This window comes from Urocampus carinirostris, chromosome 17, assembly GCF_059441175.1.
Source record: "Urocampus carinirostris isolate Australia breed hairy pipefish chromosome 17, RoL_Ucar_1.0, whole genome shotgun sequence".
Classification (NCBI taxonomy): Eukaryota; Metazoa; Chordata; class Actinopteri; order Syngnathiformes; family Syngnathidae; genus Urocampus; species Urocampus carinirostris.
The window spans coordinates 25,719,976-25,733,827 of record NC_142365.1 but is presented as its reverse complement, the minus strand read 5'-3'; the positions used below and the strand labels follow the sequence as shown (position 1 = coordinate 25,733,827).

At 40.3% G+C, this 13,852-nt stretch overlaps 1 protein-coding gene across 5 annotated transcripts in view; it reads right to left on the bottom strand.

Moving 5' to 3' along the window:
• auts2a (activator of transcription and developmental regulator AUTS2 a) overlaps window positions 1-13,852 on the bottom strand; it is a 495,511-nt gene that overhangs the window by 18,681 nt on the left and 462,978 nt on the right. For 3 of the 5 annotated variants that reach the window (XM_088321276.1, XM_088321280.1, XM_088321278.1), the window contains exons 7-9: window positions 5,451-5,994; window positions 4,001-4,287; window positions 2,964-3,202 (exon numbers count right to left, since the gene is read on the bottom strand). In XM_088321276.1, the coding sequence (XP_088177402.1) occupies window positions 2,964-3,202; window positions 4,001-4,287; window positions 5,451-5,994 (1,070 nt within the window). The remainder of the gene's footprint in view (window positions 1-2,963; window positions 3,203-4,000; window positions 4,288-5,450; window positions 5,995-13,852) is intronic. The other 2 variants (XM_088321279.1, XM_088321277.1) reach the window with 2 other exon arrangements.

Here is a 13,852-nt window from a genome sequence, read left to right as displayed (position 1 = left end):
TGTTGTCATTACATTCAGACGGAATTAAGTGTATTAAGTTGGAAACTTGGCATTGGACCTTCCCTAAAGCGACTTTCCAATTTAGAAACGGGGAAACAGAATCAACACAGAACTGGGCTTTTGGTTTAGTTACTCCGCAGATTTTTATTGTGCATTGTGTTCTGTATTCTGATTGGCTAAACAGTTGCGGCATTTCTGCCTATGTCTGCACGTGCATCAAAGACGTTGTGGTATGAACTGTACACGTACATAAAACAGCTTGATGAACCTATATTGCGTATGCGCAAATCTATTATAATTTCAAGTTTCTCTGAAAGCTATCATGTCAAGAGAACGTTCTTGATGGACTAAACCAGTAAAATGCTTTTTTTGGAAACCAAGTTGGCTTTATCAACCTGCTAACCTTGCTTTGGAGCCGTATGTGGCTATTTGGTGCTCTCTAGCGCTTTTTCAAAAATGTTGGATAGAAAAGTATATGGTTTCTGTGGGACAAACAGGACATATTTACAATGTTTTAAAATAATTATAAACAGATACTTAATTTGCTTCTTTATGAGGCCTATACAAAAACGCCCCGCGATTTTCAAAACCTGTGAAATAAGAAAACCTTGATTTAATTATTCATTTATTACTCAAGCACAAACCAAATTTATGGACTCAAGTGTTTGCTTAACAAAATATAGTGCTGTGCATTATAAACTTTTTTATTTTCTTTTTACAAATAACTTCAGCACTGTCAAATTATAATTTTGAAAATAATCTTTCTGTTTTATTGCTCAACTGTACAGATTAGGGACCCGATCCACTTAAATTTACATGATACTTTGCAGCCATCATGTGGACAAAATAGGAAACTTCATTCACCTTCCAGTTCTGTCCTACCAAAACCATATCCATTATCAAACTTTTTTTTTTTTAAATGTGACAAGTGCCAAAAACCCGCATGCGGCTCCAGAGCAAGTGTGCGGAGGTCCAACTATTGTTGGTGAAAGAAATCATCTTCCTCTGTTTAGCCAATCAGAATGCAGAACACAATGCACGATGAGTAGCAAACCCGCGATAAGTAAACCGCAATACAGCAAGGGGGCTACCGTATAAGGCTTTTCATTTTTTGCGTCTCAAGACATAATTTTCTTTTATTTTTGGTCCAATATGGCTCTTTCAACATTTTGGGTTGCCGACCCCTGCCTCAAGGAATTATCCTACAACACCTACATGATGGCGACAAAGTATGTCAAGTAAAAACATAGTGTCCTAAAAATGTATATATTTTTTAATTATTATTTGTCGGTAGGGAAGTTATTTGTAAAAGAAAAACTAACATTAGTAAATTACAGTACTTTTAACATGCTTGAGCCTGTAAATTAGGCTTGTTCTTTGTTTTAAATATTTAAAAAATGAATAAATAAATAAATACATGTTTCTACTTTTGTGGGTATTGCCTCGTGCGGGACGTTTTTGGAAAATGAGAGATTACTGTACAAGTAGCATTGGGGCATCAACGAGAGCCGCCACCTATGTGTATAAAATCTTAACTCTGACAGCCCCAGTGGAGAAAACCTTTCATTGCCATGTCCTATCTGCCCAACTACACACAAAATGCTAGAATAAATCTCCTTCTTTTATGTTTTGGTAAGGTTTTAATGAAAAACAATTATGTAATTATGTATTTGAACGACTACAGGGGATGGTGAGGGTCTGCTGTTTTCAAGTGTTTAGTTTGATGTAAGTACCGTACCATATTTTCAGACTTTAACGCGCATCTAAAACCCTCAAATTGGACAGAAATTTGAATGTAAAAAGAATAGTTTCATACAATAGTGGGGATCAAACCGAAGAGCACGCGTTCAACTGCTGTAATTTTCAGTGTAGTTGGAATTGACCAAGACATAACAGTTTCCACAACTTTTTTGAAGTTTGTAACAAACAATACATTGTTATCTGTATAAAAACAAATCGTTTACCTAGATATCAGCGCATATGTAAAAAAAGAAAAAAAGTGTACAAACCAAAGATACAAACCAAATCTGTTGATTTGTAGATGAATTATCTATTTAAGCATTTTGCGCCCTAAAAGATGAATAAAAACAGCAGCAACATATTCTAAAAACTGATATACTTAATAAGGAGACAAATAGTCTAAATAAAGTTTAGCTGTGGGCACATTCACAGTAATGTCATCGTACCATTTTATTTTGTTACCCTCGTACCGTAGCCATCTTATGACTGTATTTTTATGTTAAACTGCTTTTTTTTTAAAATACGGTTTTAGTTTTCCGATATATGGATTTTATACTTATTTGGGCAAACTTGGATCATTTTGAAAGGCCCGGAACGGATCAGTTACTTTTCAATTATTTTTTGCTGGATACATTTGCCCAATATACGAGCAATTCAAGACACGAGTTAGAGCGGGGAACGAATTAATCTCGTATGTGGAGGTATCACTATATTTAAGTGGTTTTTTTTGGTGATCAGGGAGATATGTTATATAGATATTTAGGGATTACTTGGATGCGTTCAGGAGGCCGAGAACGGACTATGAGGAAATTCCTTCGACATACAAGAAATTCTGTACACGAGCTTGATCCAGGAAACACATTTTTCTCCTATGTAGAGGTATCACTGTATTTGTAAGTAGCGGTACCACTGTATTTATATGTGTTCTTAGGAGAGATGTTTCCTGGAGATGTGTTTTATAGCTATTTAGGGTTAACTAAGATAGTTTGGGAGGCTCTAAATTGATTAATTGGTCTTCAGTTATTTCTTAAGGGAAAAATGCGTTGAACATATAAAAAATTCAAGCTTGTATGTGAGAGTAATGTAAGTGCGGGTCACAAGGGGACAGGAAAGATTGGAAAAATGGCTCTAGTGTGAGTCCACCCTATGATAAAAAACTCAAAGTTAAACAACCCTGCAAATGACCACAAGACCCAAAATGTTTGTGTTCTACTTATCCTCACATTTCTGGCAGGGGTACGCACCATGGATGGTGCTGGGGTGGGCATAATGGCGTGGGGAAATGGTGTGAAGGTGTGCTGGTGGGTGTGCTGGTGGGTGTGTTGATGCTGGTGCTGGTGCTGGTGTTGATGCTGGTGGAACTCGGTTCGCAGGTAGGGTGGGGGCCCTAGTGAGGCGCCGCGGTCGGCGCTCTGGGAGGCCAGAAAGCGGGTGTTGAGCTCTTGACGCAGAAGATCTTGTTCTGAAAAAAAATTAACAGAGATGGGATGGTCAAGCTTACTTTGCATCAAAAAATTGCAAGGACTGTTTGTTTCTACAAGTGGTCGACCAGGCAGGCCGATTATCAGCACTGATATTTGGCATTTTGACTGATATCGGTATTAGCATTTTTTTTCATTTGACGAGCCGATTAAGTCACATGCAGCTGAGACTCTCTCTATTCCTCTCTCTCACTCTCTCTTGCTCCTACTCTTTCCCTAGTTTTTATTTGGTAACAGTTGTATAATCCCATTCTGTAATGACGTCATCCAGAGCTAAGTTGGCTTGTCACTATGATTAGGTTCTTACAAAAAAACTTAAAGAGAAAATGCAGTTTTTATTCTAAAATGTAAATTGCATCGAAGTTGCCATACAGGTATGAAAAATCAGCATGTACATAATTAATACGAATTCCTTTCACATTTCATAGCGCTCTATTTAGGTGTAGCATGCACCTGTCCTCTTGGGTCCAACCTATAGGGGGCAATGACACTTTATGGGACAATGCAATACAAGCTAATGCTTGCAGTTAATCCCGAGGGAAGAAGAAATGCAATGGCAAAGTGAAGGCACCAGAGAGCAGAGTCATTTTTAAAAAGACTTGTTGAGAAACATAAATATCAAACATTTACAAGCACTTCACCTAAAATTCAAGCACTTTTCAACCCTTGAAAACACAACATTGAAATTTAAGCGTTTCAAGGATTTTGAGAACCTGTGCAAACCTGAGAAAGAGAAAGAGAGTGAAAGATAGAAAGGATTTTCAGTAATTTATTTTTACCCGAGTAGGCACTCCCAGCAGCAGGATGTCCCGGTACTGGCAAGGCGCTAGACGTCAGCGGTGGTGGTGGGGGTAGAGCCGCTGGAGAAGCGAACATATTGGGGTGATGGGGGTGCGGAGAAGACTGCAACACAGGCGGTAGGCCGTGAGGGGCGCCGTGGTGAGCTGCCAGAGGCAAGGAGAAGCTGGAAGCGGTGGCACCTGGGCAGGGGTGGTGGGGCAGGTGTGACTGGGGAACAGGGGGCCCTTGAGGCTTGCTGCCTGGGGTGCTGCTCCTGCTGCTGCTGCTGGAATAATTACAAACAAAACAAAAAACACTCGTTCGTCCAACGTTTGCAGAGGTATGCTTACATACGTTTACTGCATTGTATGCTAATACATATTTCAGATGGCAAGTGTAGCCACATACGCATCTGTCCAGGTAGCGGTGTAGGGACATTCCTGGAAGGCAATTACTTGTCTCTGTAACGAGTACTTTAACACGATATTAATAAAACTAAAAGAATCACCTGTCATGTTACATTATTTTTGAAATATGCCATGCCTGGATAAAAAAAGGAAACATCTTTAGATAGAATTCAGAAATGGAGAAGATTTTGGAGTGGTTTGAAGCCAAGAGGCAAAATGGACATGGAGTGTCTCAACTTAGGGTCAAAACTTCCATGTGACGTAGCCCTCATTTGTGTTTCCTTTGCGAAGAAGTACAGTAAATATGTGTGTTCGCCCCAAATGCCTCCCAAAAGGTAAAATATAAAACATACAAGCACCGTGGGAAAAAATTGTCAGGGTTTTTTAGTTGGGCAATGTTAACACGGAGAATAAAATCTAACTTTTTAAGGACACCTCAAACGATGCACTCCACCTTTGTGCCTGCTAATTAATAGTGATGCTTGGATGAAGACAAAATTGAGATTTGTATTTAAATTTGCGCATAGGGCTTTAAATCAGAATAGCTCTGTACTCCACAATTTATGGTAGTTACTGTAACAAATTACTGTTTTTCAGTAACGTGACTAACATTGCCCGGTAGTGAACATCTGCAATAAGACGCAAGTGATTTTTTTCCTTTCGTAAGCAAACAAAGTGTCCCGTGCGTGTGTCTGTATGTGTGTGGTTGTTTCCCAGAGGCCACACATCCTCATGCACTAAGCCTAAAAGCTCATTTGTGATACTGGCGCTCGGTTGCAGATGCTAGCCAGCAGCTACCCGAGAGGCTTGTTTGGCAAGCTAGCAGGGCTGGCAAGCGGGGAGCTTTTGCCAAGCCAAGCTCTGACATCTTGGGTGCAACTACGTCTGTTCTGAAAAATGTGCATACCGCATTTCCTTGGTTATAAGCAGAATTCAGAACTATAAAAAAAATAATGAAATCATGCGGTACGCTTACAAGCGCATATTTGATTGTGTGTCGCCAGGGGCGAATGGTAGGCAGTGCGTGGGGATGTGGTCTCACCTGTGGCCGTTGAAGACGTTGTAAGTGGAAATGGGACGGCAGCGTGAGGGGGGACAGCAAGGCCCAAATTGGCCGGGATGCTGCGAAGTGGGATTGGTTAGAGGCGCAGGTGAAGGCGGGTGCGGGCGACCCCCAGGTGGATGAGGGGACCCAGCGAGAAGTTCAGAGTGGCGCTGGGGCCGAGGAGGGGGAGTCGGAGATTGGTTTTGACTCTGGGTGGTAAGCACAGCTGCTGGCGTGGGGGGCCTGGGCGGAGTCTCTGAAAGTGGCAATGTATGACTCGAGGCCGGAGTTAAAGCTGGTCTTACTGCCTGTTTTTTCTGCGAGGACGGGGAGTTGGGTAGGAAAGTTTGAAGTTGAGGCTGGAGCAGAGTTTGCGGGGGCGTTGACCGACTAGGGTCACTGGACGAAGGAGTTTGGGGGTCCCTGGAGCTCTCCTGGCTCCTCTCTTGACTGCGTTCTAGGCCTGACACCTTGAGGAGGCCCAGGCCGGAAGGCGCCTGGCTGCCATTGGTGGAGAGCGCATTGAGGCCAAAATCTGGAACTGCAAAAGAAAACAAAAGAATTGTACTTGTTGCCTTTTTGGAATGAATCGAAAATACAGGGTTCCTACAGTTTAAGGCAAGTTAAGTTAAGGGCAGGTTAAGACTTTTTTTAGCCTTTTTTAATGCCTTTTGAAAGTAAACAAAACCACACAAATATTTCTTGCACACAATACATGGTGCGGTGCCTCGTACACATTACCTGGCACAGCTTTCACCCATGGCAAATATCTTTTGTTGGACAGCCACTTCGAATTAAATGTACACTTTCCCATGGTACTAAGCAAACGTCTCTGTCCAAAATTGCTATGTGTATTGTGGGTACACCGAAGACCTGCTTTGAAAGCCCCGACTGAAACCACATCACCGCTTTGATAGTTCCATTACTGGGGTCACACCATGTTACCAAGAAAGATAATCAGTAAATTATTATAAAAGACAATGGATAATTCAACCATCCATCCATCCATTATCTGTACCGCTTATCCTCAGTAGGGGTGCTGGAGCCCATCCCAGCCATCTCCGGGCAGGGGACAGGGGACACCCTGAACTGGTTGCCAGCCAGTCGCAGGGCACACAGGGACAGACAACTCGCACGCTCATTCACACCAATTTGGACCGGCCAATTAACCTGACATGCATGTTTCTGGAATGTGGGAGGAAACCGGAGTGCCCGGAGGAAACCCACGCAAGCACGGGGAGAACATGCAAACTCCGCACAGGAAGGTTGGTAGCTCGAATTGAACCCATGACCTCAGAACTGTGCCGCACACGCGTTAACCACCACCCCCACAATAGATAATTGTTACTTTTTAATCTTTTAGTTCAAACAAATGTGAATCTTACTAATGTGCATACATTTTTAGGACTTTCTAAAATTGGATTTAAAATGAGGCTGTAGTTTTAGAATAAATAATTCAACGCCTTTAAGGCATTTCAAGGATCCACGGGAACCCTCTAATAAATGCTGCTCTTGCTATATCTACATCAGGGATCTCCAGCGTGGTACCCGCATGCGCCAAATACCGCCCTAAGAAGACCTGAGTAGCCAGGGGACAGGTTCTGAAAATAACTCACCAGCGTTGGGTCATTGTCATTTTCTAGGAAATTTGATTTTAACTGGCATGATGTTTTAGTGGCTGACTAAGGCTACTTTAACTCTATTTCTAAAAGTCACAAAATGTAAATCTTATTCAATATCTAAAACAGATTGGGGGACGTGAATGAGAAATGCAAATTGTTATCCACAACGTGATGTCAAAGGCCATACAGAAGAATAGCTAATATAGGTCGTTTGTCCACGGGGATGTCATCCAACAGAAGGCATTGTCAGATGTCAGCAGTCAGATGTATTGCTCACGAGCCTCGTGGGAGATGACAGTGCATACACATGCAGTAATTAGCGCTCTGGGCCTCAGGGAGTGCTAGCAGGGAGACCCGGGGGAGTTTCTCTCACTCCGTCCGACCTGTTAAAAGCCCTTAGCGGACAAAGAGATGCAGTAAAAAAAAGTGGTTCTGAGCCAGGGGAGACGTCTGTCACAACGGAACTGCTTCTCAACACGTTACTCCCTACCTGCTGCCACCTTCTCTGCTTGTTGTGCAGTCTGTTACTTACAAGTAATTTTATCTTCTAGGGTTATACATATATAAAAAAACCATTCTAAGTGACAAAGTAAAGACCAGAATGAGCCTGCTTTCAATTAAGTTTGCTAGTTTTTGTTATAACTGGCGCTGTGATTATTGAGATTGGTTGTAATCTCAAGATCACTTTTAAAAGGTTTCAGGTTTTCAGAGGAATTCAGAACCTGGATTTTGGAATACACTTCTCAAAAACAGCTTGTTGGTATTATGATTAGTTTTCTGCAAACTGGTGATCTTGAAAACCCCACATGAAACTGCAATTACCTTGTTTTTTGCTCACTTCTCACCTACATCTTCATTTGAGCTTACATGAATCCATTAAAAAATGTAACAGATTGTCAAAATAAGATGTTGCTAGCATACGTATTTAATCAAGGGGAAACATCTTTTGCTTCCACCTTCAACTCTCCCTAGGGGTCCGATCGTTTTTTGTGCATGTACTAAAACAGTGATTCAAAGTCCAAGTGTCTATTCGGCCAAACATGAAGACTCTAGGACGGAGCAGAAAAGAACAAGATCTGTGTGCGGCAGTTTTCCCCCCACAAGGGCTAATTTGTTGATATTCTTTATCCCTGGAAACAAATAAGATAAATTCTCACTGGTGTTTATCAACATTTCATTGTTGCATTTCAAACTAGAGCAAAGATTCATGAAGCGTTACACGGCAGAATATAGCCTTTTTGGAGGCAAATGCTGAATTTTTAAAGATTTTTCCTCACTTATATTTGTAATAGAAGTCAATTAAACATGACTGGGGACATACCATGTTAGTGTAAGTGTAGATGAATTATTTATTTAAAAGTGCACACATATTAGTGTGTCCTATGATTGAGGGCACTTAAGCATACAAGAAAATATTTTTTTTAATTACAAGCCCATTTTTACACAAAATATACAACTTATGTCACTGGGACTCAAATGACAATGGATAACAGGAATGAGCCACAAGCTGCAATTTTGTTCAATTTGCATTCTTGCCTCTTGCCCAATCATTAGATTCTTGACTCAAACTTGTTCCTTGTACACACCAATCCGCTCCATTTATGCACTTGTTTAATTCAGTGGCAGTCTGTTGTCTCCATCTTCAATATTACTTTCTTTATTTGTGTATAACCCAAATTTTTTAACCTAAAAACGAACTCAAAGTTTGGGTGTGCCTTAAACACAAGTATATAACTGTATTTGCGCAATGATCCATCAGTTAAAAAACATCGCTAAACACAATTGCAAAACATTGAATGCAACAAAATATCTTGACTCGCAAGACTCATACACTATTTTTAGTAACAATATTCAAATCACTTGCATGCACGTTTTTGAATACATACGGTAATTCTTATTGTCCCATGCAGAGGCGAGGCACTCCATCATTTGTTTCCTTGCCTATGCCATACTGAAACGTGAATTGAACATTGCTGTCTTGCGCAATATTTAGAGTTGTAATTTTTTAAAACAGTATTTTTTATAGCTTTTTTGATATATTGGTACCCGTTAGACGGTAACTAAGCATATGAAGAAGAAATGCTCTGCCTATGACAACTCTTTTAAGCTCGAAGTTGCAGATCACGCAAATATTTACGGAAATCGGGCAGCTAGCCGGAAATTCCCTGTAACAGAGACCAATGTTATGGAATGAAGAAAACAGAAAATTGTACTGAAAGATATAAACAAAACCACAACAAGGGAAACAACTCTGAAGATTAATTAGAATTTAAAGGACACTCAATATTGTTAATCTTTTTTGGTATAGTGTTTATAGTTTTCAGTGTCATAAATTATTTTATTCAACAATGGATGTCACTTCGTAAGCTTAGTTTGAGCCGAAAAAAAGAGAACCACAATTTAAAATCGATGTTGTGTAAAAACATTAGGGGTGCGTGTTATACATGAATAAATACGGTGCAGTGATAGTGAGTCAGGCCTTCATTACAAACAAAGTATAGAGCAGGACAGTTCCACAGCATCTGGTAAAAAGCCCAAAAGCCTTGATCAGAAAGACATGGATAAACAGGAAAGGATTTGAGATAATCTTAGCGGTGTAGCGTGTCCCAAAGATATAGGATGAGGCAAGTGTGACACATTATAGAACGGTAGATCACTGATGCCGGACATCAGTGGAACTAAACTTGCCTATCCGGTTTCATTGTCCTCACATGATATAGTTCAGCATGTATAAATGATTGACAAATACGCGATCATGTTTTGAAGGCGTGACCAGAAGGACCGCAGCTGTCCCTTTTGAAAAATACATTAGCAACTTGAGCCAAAAGCACTTTGCTAATGTCGGTCTTTTATGTGAGGGCGGGCAGACATGACAACTGACACTTTATCCTGCGGACATCTTAACAAATTGATGCCTCTAAAGATCCGTGAGACAACATAAGGACTGATCTTTTACCGCCATAGCTTCTCAGATATTATTGCCTTAAAGTCTATTTGTTGTACTACAGGTGTAATCTATTGATGTACAAATCAGACTTAGTCAAGTAATTTATTGTGTTGCACCAAGTTACAAATCTAAGCTGTAACTCTGTAAAAATGGGATGATAGCTCTCTATCAACACTCCTCCTTCAATTTCACAAAAAGAACCCCTCTATGCAAAATTCAACCTGATGTGTGAGGCTGTGCAAAATACAAACAAATATGATGCTATTTTTTTATTTCTTGCATTGTGTTTAAAACTGAAACAACGAGCAGGACTGTTTTGTTAAGTTGAATTAATTACGCTGAGCGCTGTGTGAAACGATTCGTCATTATCGAAGATTCTATCCAGTAAATTTGAACAACAAACAATCCCTGCATTTAACAGGGTTTATGGATTATGGCAAGGAGGAAAATTCAATACGTTCCAAGTCCCTTGTTATGGAGAATGTTTTCAAAAACATTTTGAGGGTTTAGTCTGGAACAATTTAGTAAGAAAACTGCTTCCATGTTGTGTTTGACACCATGATACAGTTCATTTGCTAGTACTCACAGTGTTTAAGACAAAAACATGCGGCTACAGTGTCTTTTTGGTGAGGGATTGGTCATTGTTTATTATTAGTGATGACAAAGTCTTACAATTTGCTTATGGCAGAATCAAATCTTTTTGCCCACACAGATAAGAAATATGACAAAGATGTATTCATTTCTATCAAGACTTTATTTCAATCTTGTCTCTGCACTCCAGCCAGTGTATTCATTTTGCTTGCTTAATGTACTTTAATGAACATTTGCAGGCTACGTATTTCTCCCTACAAAATACAAAACAAGTATAAAGATTTATCCAAAATATTTTAGAAATGCATAGACAAAACTTTAACTCATTCGCTCTCCATGACAGCTATTGACTAGGGCTCTAACTATTTGTTTACGTTGTTGACAAAAAAAGATAGTAGAAACAGCGAACAATAAATTCCATTGTCGACTATTGTTGCCTTCCATGTTTTTCCAACAGAGTGAGGCATTTTACATAATTACAATCTGTGCTGCTGATGCACAACAGTCTTTTTTTGAGCAGGAACATTCACAAATGATGGAATCAGCGCCAAGTACAAAAGCTTCTAAAGTTTGAGAGCATTTTAATCTGGAAATAGTCAATAAAAGGACTACTTGCAAAGTTTGCATATCATGGCAGTACCTCAGTGATGCACTACCATTTAAAGAGAAAGATAGTTGGAAAGTTGAGCGAAACTGAGTCCTCCTCGCCTGAGTAAGAGTAAAATAACATTTAAGCCAATAACATTTTGATGACATGCATTGTACATTTTACGGGCATGTATTTCATTATTAAAGAGAGCTTGAGAGTTGACCCTCACTGTGCCCGACAAACGTATTTGAAATTAAATGCATGGAGTTCAAAGAAGTCACCATGGACCCCTTTATGTTTTTGCTAACCAAGCACTGACCAATTGGTATTAGATAGGGGCAATTTTTGTTCATTTTTGTACAAATCCACAATATGTTCAAAATAAGATGTATTTGTCAACATACCCATTTTTCTTGACTTGACTATTTTTTGTCGTATTAAAGGTGGTGTCTGTAACTTCAAATTTTTTTAAATGAAATGAAATGAAATGATCTGCATTTATATAGCGCTTTTCAAGACAAGACTTCCCAAAGCGCTTTACAGTGTGCTTCACATTTCCCAATAGCGGCCGTGCAGCCATGTAAGGCGCTAACCTGCTTATTGGGAGTGTTAGGGGTTCAGTGTCTTACCCAAGGACACTTCGACATGTAACATGGAGGAGCCGGGATTCGAACTGCGATCTCTTGATCCCGAGACGAGCGCTCTACCTCCTGAGCCACTGCTGCCCCTCCCTGATGGCATCTTCTGGCTGAAATCATCATTGCAGGCTCTGTCAAGCTCCTTTGGTAGGGCGTGCAAGTATGTGAAGTTCTTGAAAACGCTTAAATGAACTCATTCTATATCATCCTTTTTTAGGTTTAGGTTAACTTTTGGATGGTATTTGAAACAGTCCCATTCTTACTTTTAAATTTTCATCCTAGAATACAAGCATGCGCACGACATGACTCCCCCTGCCTTCTTTCCTTTAAAAAATATACAAAGCCTCATTGAAATCAGTTGTTAACACATACTTAAGAGAGAACATGTTTAATTTTAAACTTTTTAAGGACACCTCGAACGCCACATCTCTCCTTTAAATAAACATCATTCTAATTAAAAAAATAATAATTATTATTATCCGAATATTCAACTAATGGCCTCAATGTTAGTCGACTAGTCCACTATTAAGGTAGTCGTTAGTAGCAGCCCTACAATAGAAATTTTTGGCGTTAACCCATTCACTGCCATCGACAGCTGTAGACGTAAGTAAGACTAAGCTCCAAAGCTAAGCTGATGATGACTGAATTTGTGCAAGTCCAAACATTCACACAGAAGAGTCTGCCTGTTGAGTGAAATACCCAAGAGCTCATATTAGCAGATGACAGCTGAGCTCAGCTCACATCCTGCTGTGATTGGAAGTTGTTTGGGGACCCCCTGATGTTATAATACTCCTCTTTGGTGCCCAAAGCGGGAGGGTACACGTCCCCGAAATCCACATGTCAACTAAGGCATTATTCCCTTAAATTTAGTTCCTCTATGCGGCTGTTAGGAGCCTGCACATGTCAAGTTTAGAAGTGATTTATTAGGACGGTTCTAGCCCTGCTAAAAGCCACCGCTGTTTATATTTGCGACATAGTAGCTAAACGATGCACTTGCGCTAGGCGCTATCGACTTCCAGGGAAGCTGAAATCCTGTGTCAGTAACATTATCTGCAGAAGCTTTCTCCCTGATCTCATAGCCAAAGCCTCCAGGGAATCTCCAGACTATTATCCCCTTATCCCCCTTCCTTATCTCCGAAGCCTTTAACAGCATTAGCTGTTCTGAGAGCAACACACTTTTTCTTTAGTGTGTCACCGCATTGGATTTTGTAGTGTAGGGGGATACTGGAATTGCACGGGTGTGGCAACGCTGGACGTTTCCCTGCTGGCCCTCCCAAACTTGCTATCATGTCAGCTGCTTTCTAATGCAACAGCAGGGAGGTGTGTTGGATTACACAGCTTGGACGTCCCGCTTGGTGGAGGGTCTTTGACTCAAGATGTTTTATTAGTACAAGACTCCCAGGGGGTGCCTGAGAGTGCAGAAGGGAAGAGGGAAGTTAATCCGAAAAAATATTTGGGGTACAGGGGTGACGGAGCGGGAGCGGGCCAAATATTCCACCTGGGAGAGGCTGACATCTGCAGTCTTTCAGTAAGGAAATCACAGCATGCTGCTATTAGTTCACAGTAACACAAACCACTGCTCTATAACAGGTAAAAATTGAGCAAAATGCCAAAATGTATTGCCTCAAATGAAAGTTTAGTGAAAACAAACTACAAAAGTAAGGAGGATTATGTTTTCATTTGTTATCATTTGTGAGAAGTGTAACCTAAAGCAGTGGTCTGCAACCTTTTCTGTACCAGTTCAATTGTCAGAATATTCTCACAGCCCAGCCTAACAATAACATAAGTATTAATAAAGGCAATAATAACAATAGTAATAAACCCAAATCTACTCTGTATTCACTAAACCACTAGGGATCTTGTTGACATAGGAAAATTGAGTAAAAACAATGTGATGATGAGATAAAACATAATACCTTCTTACTTTGTTGTCTACAATCCCATTGGCCTAGTGACTAGGATTAGGTGCTCTCACTGCAGCGATAGGTCTAATTTGCAAAAATAGGGCTAGT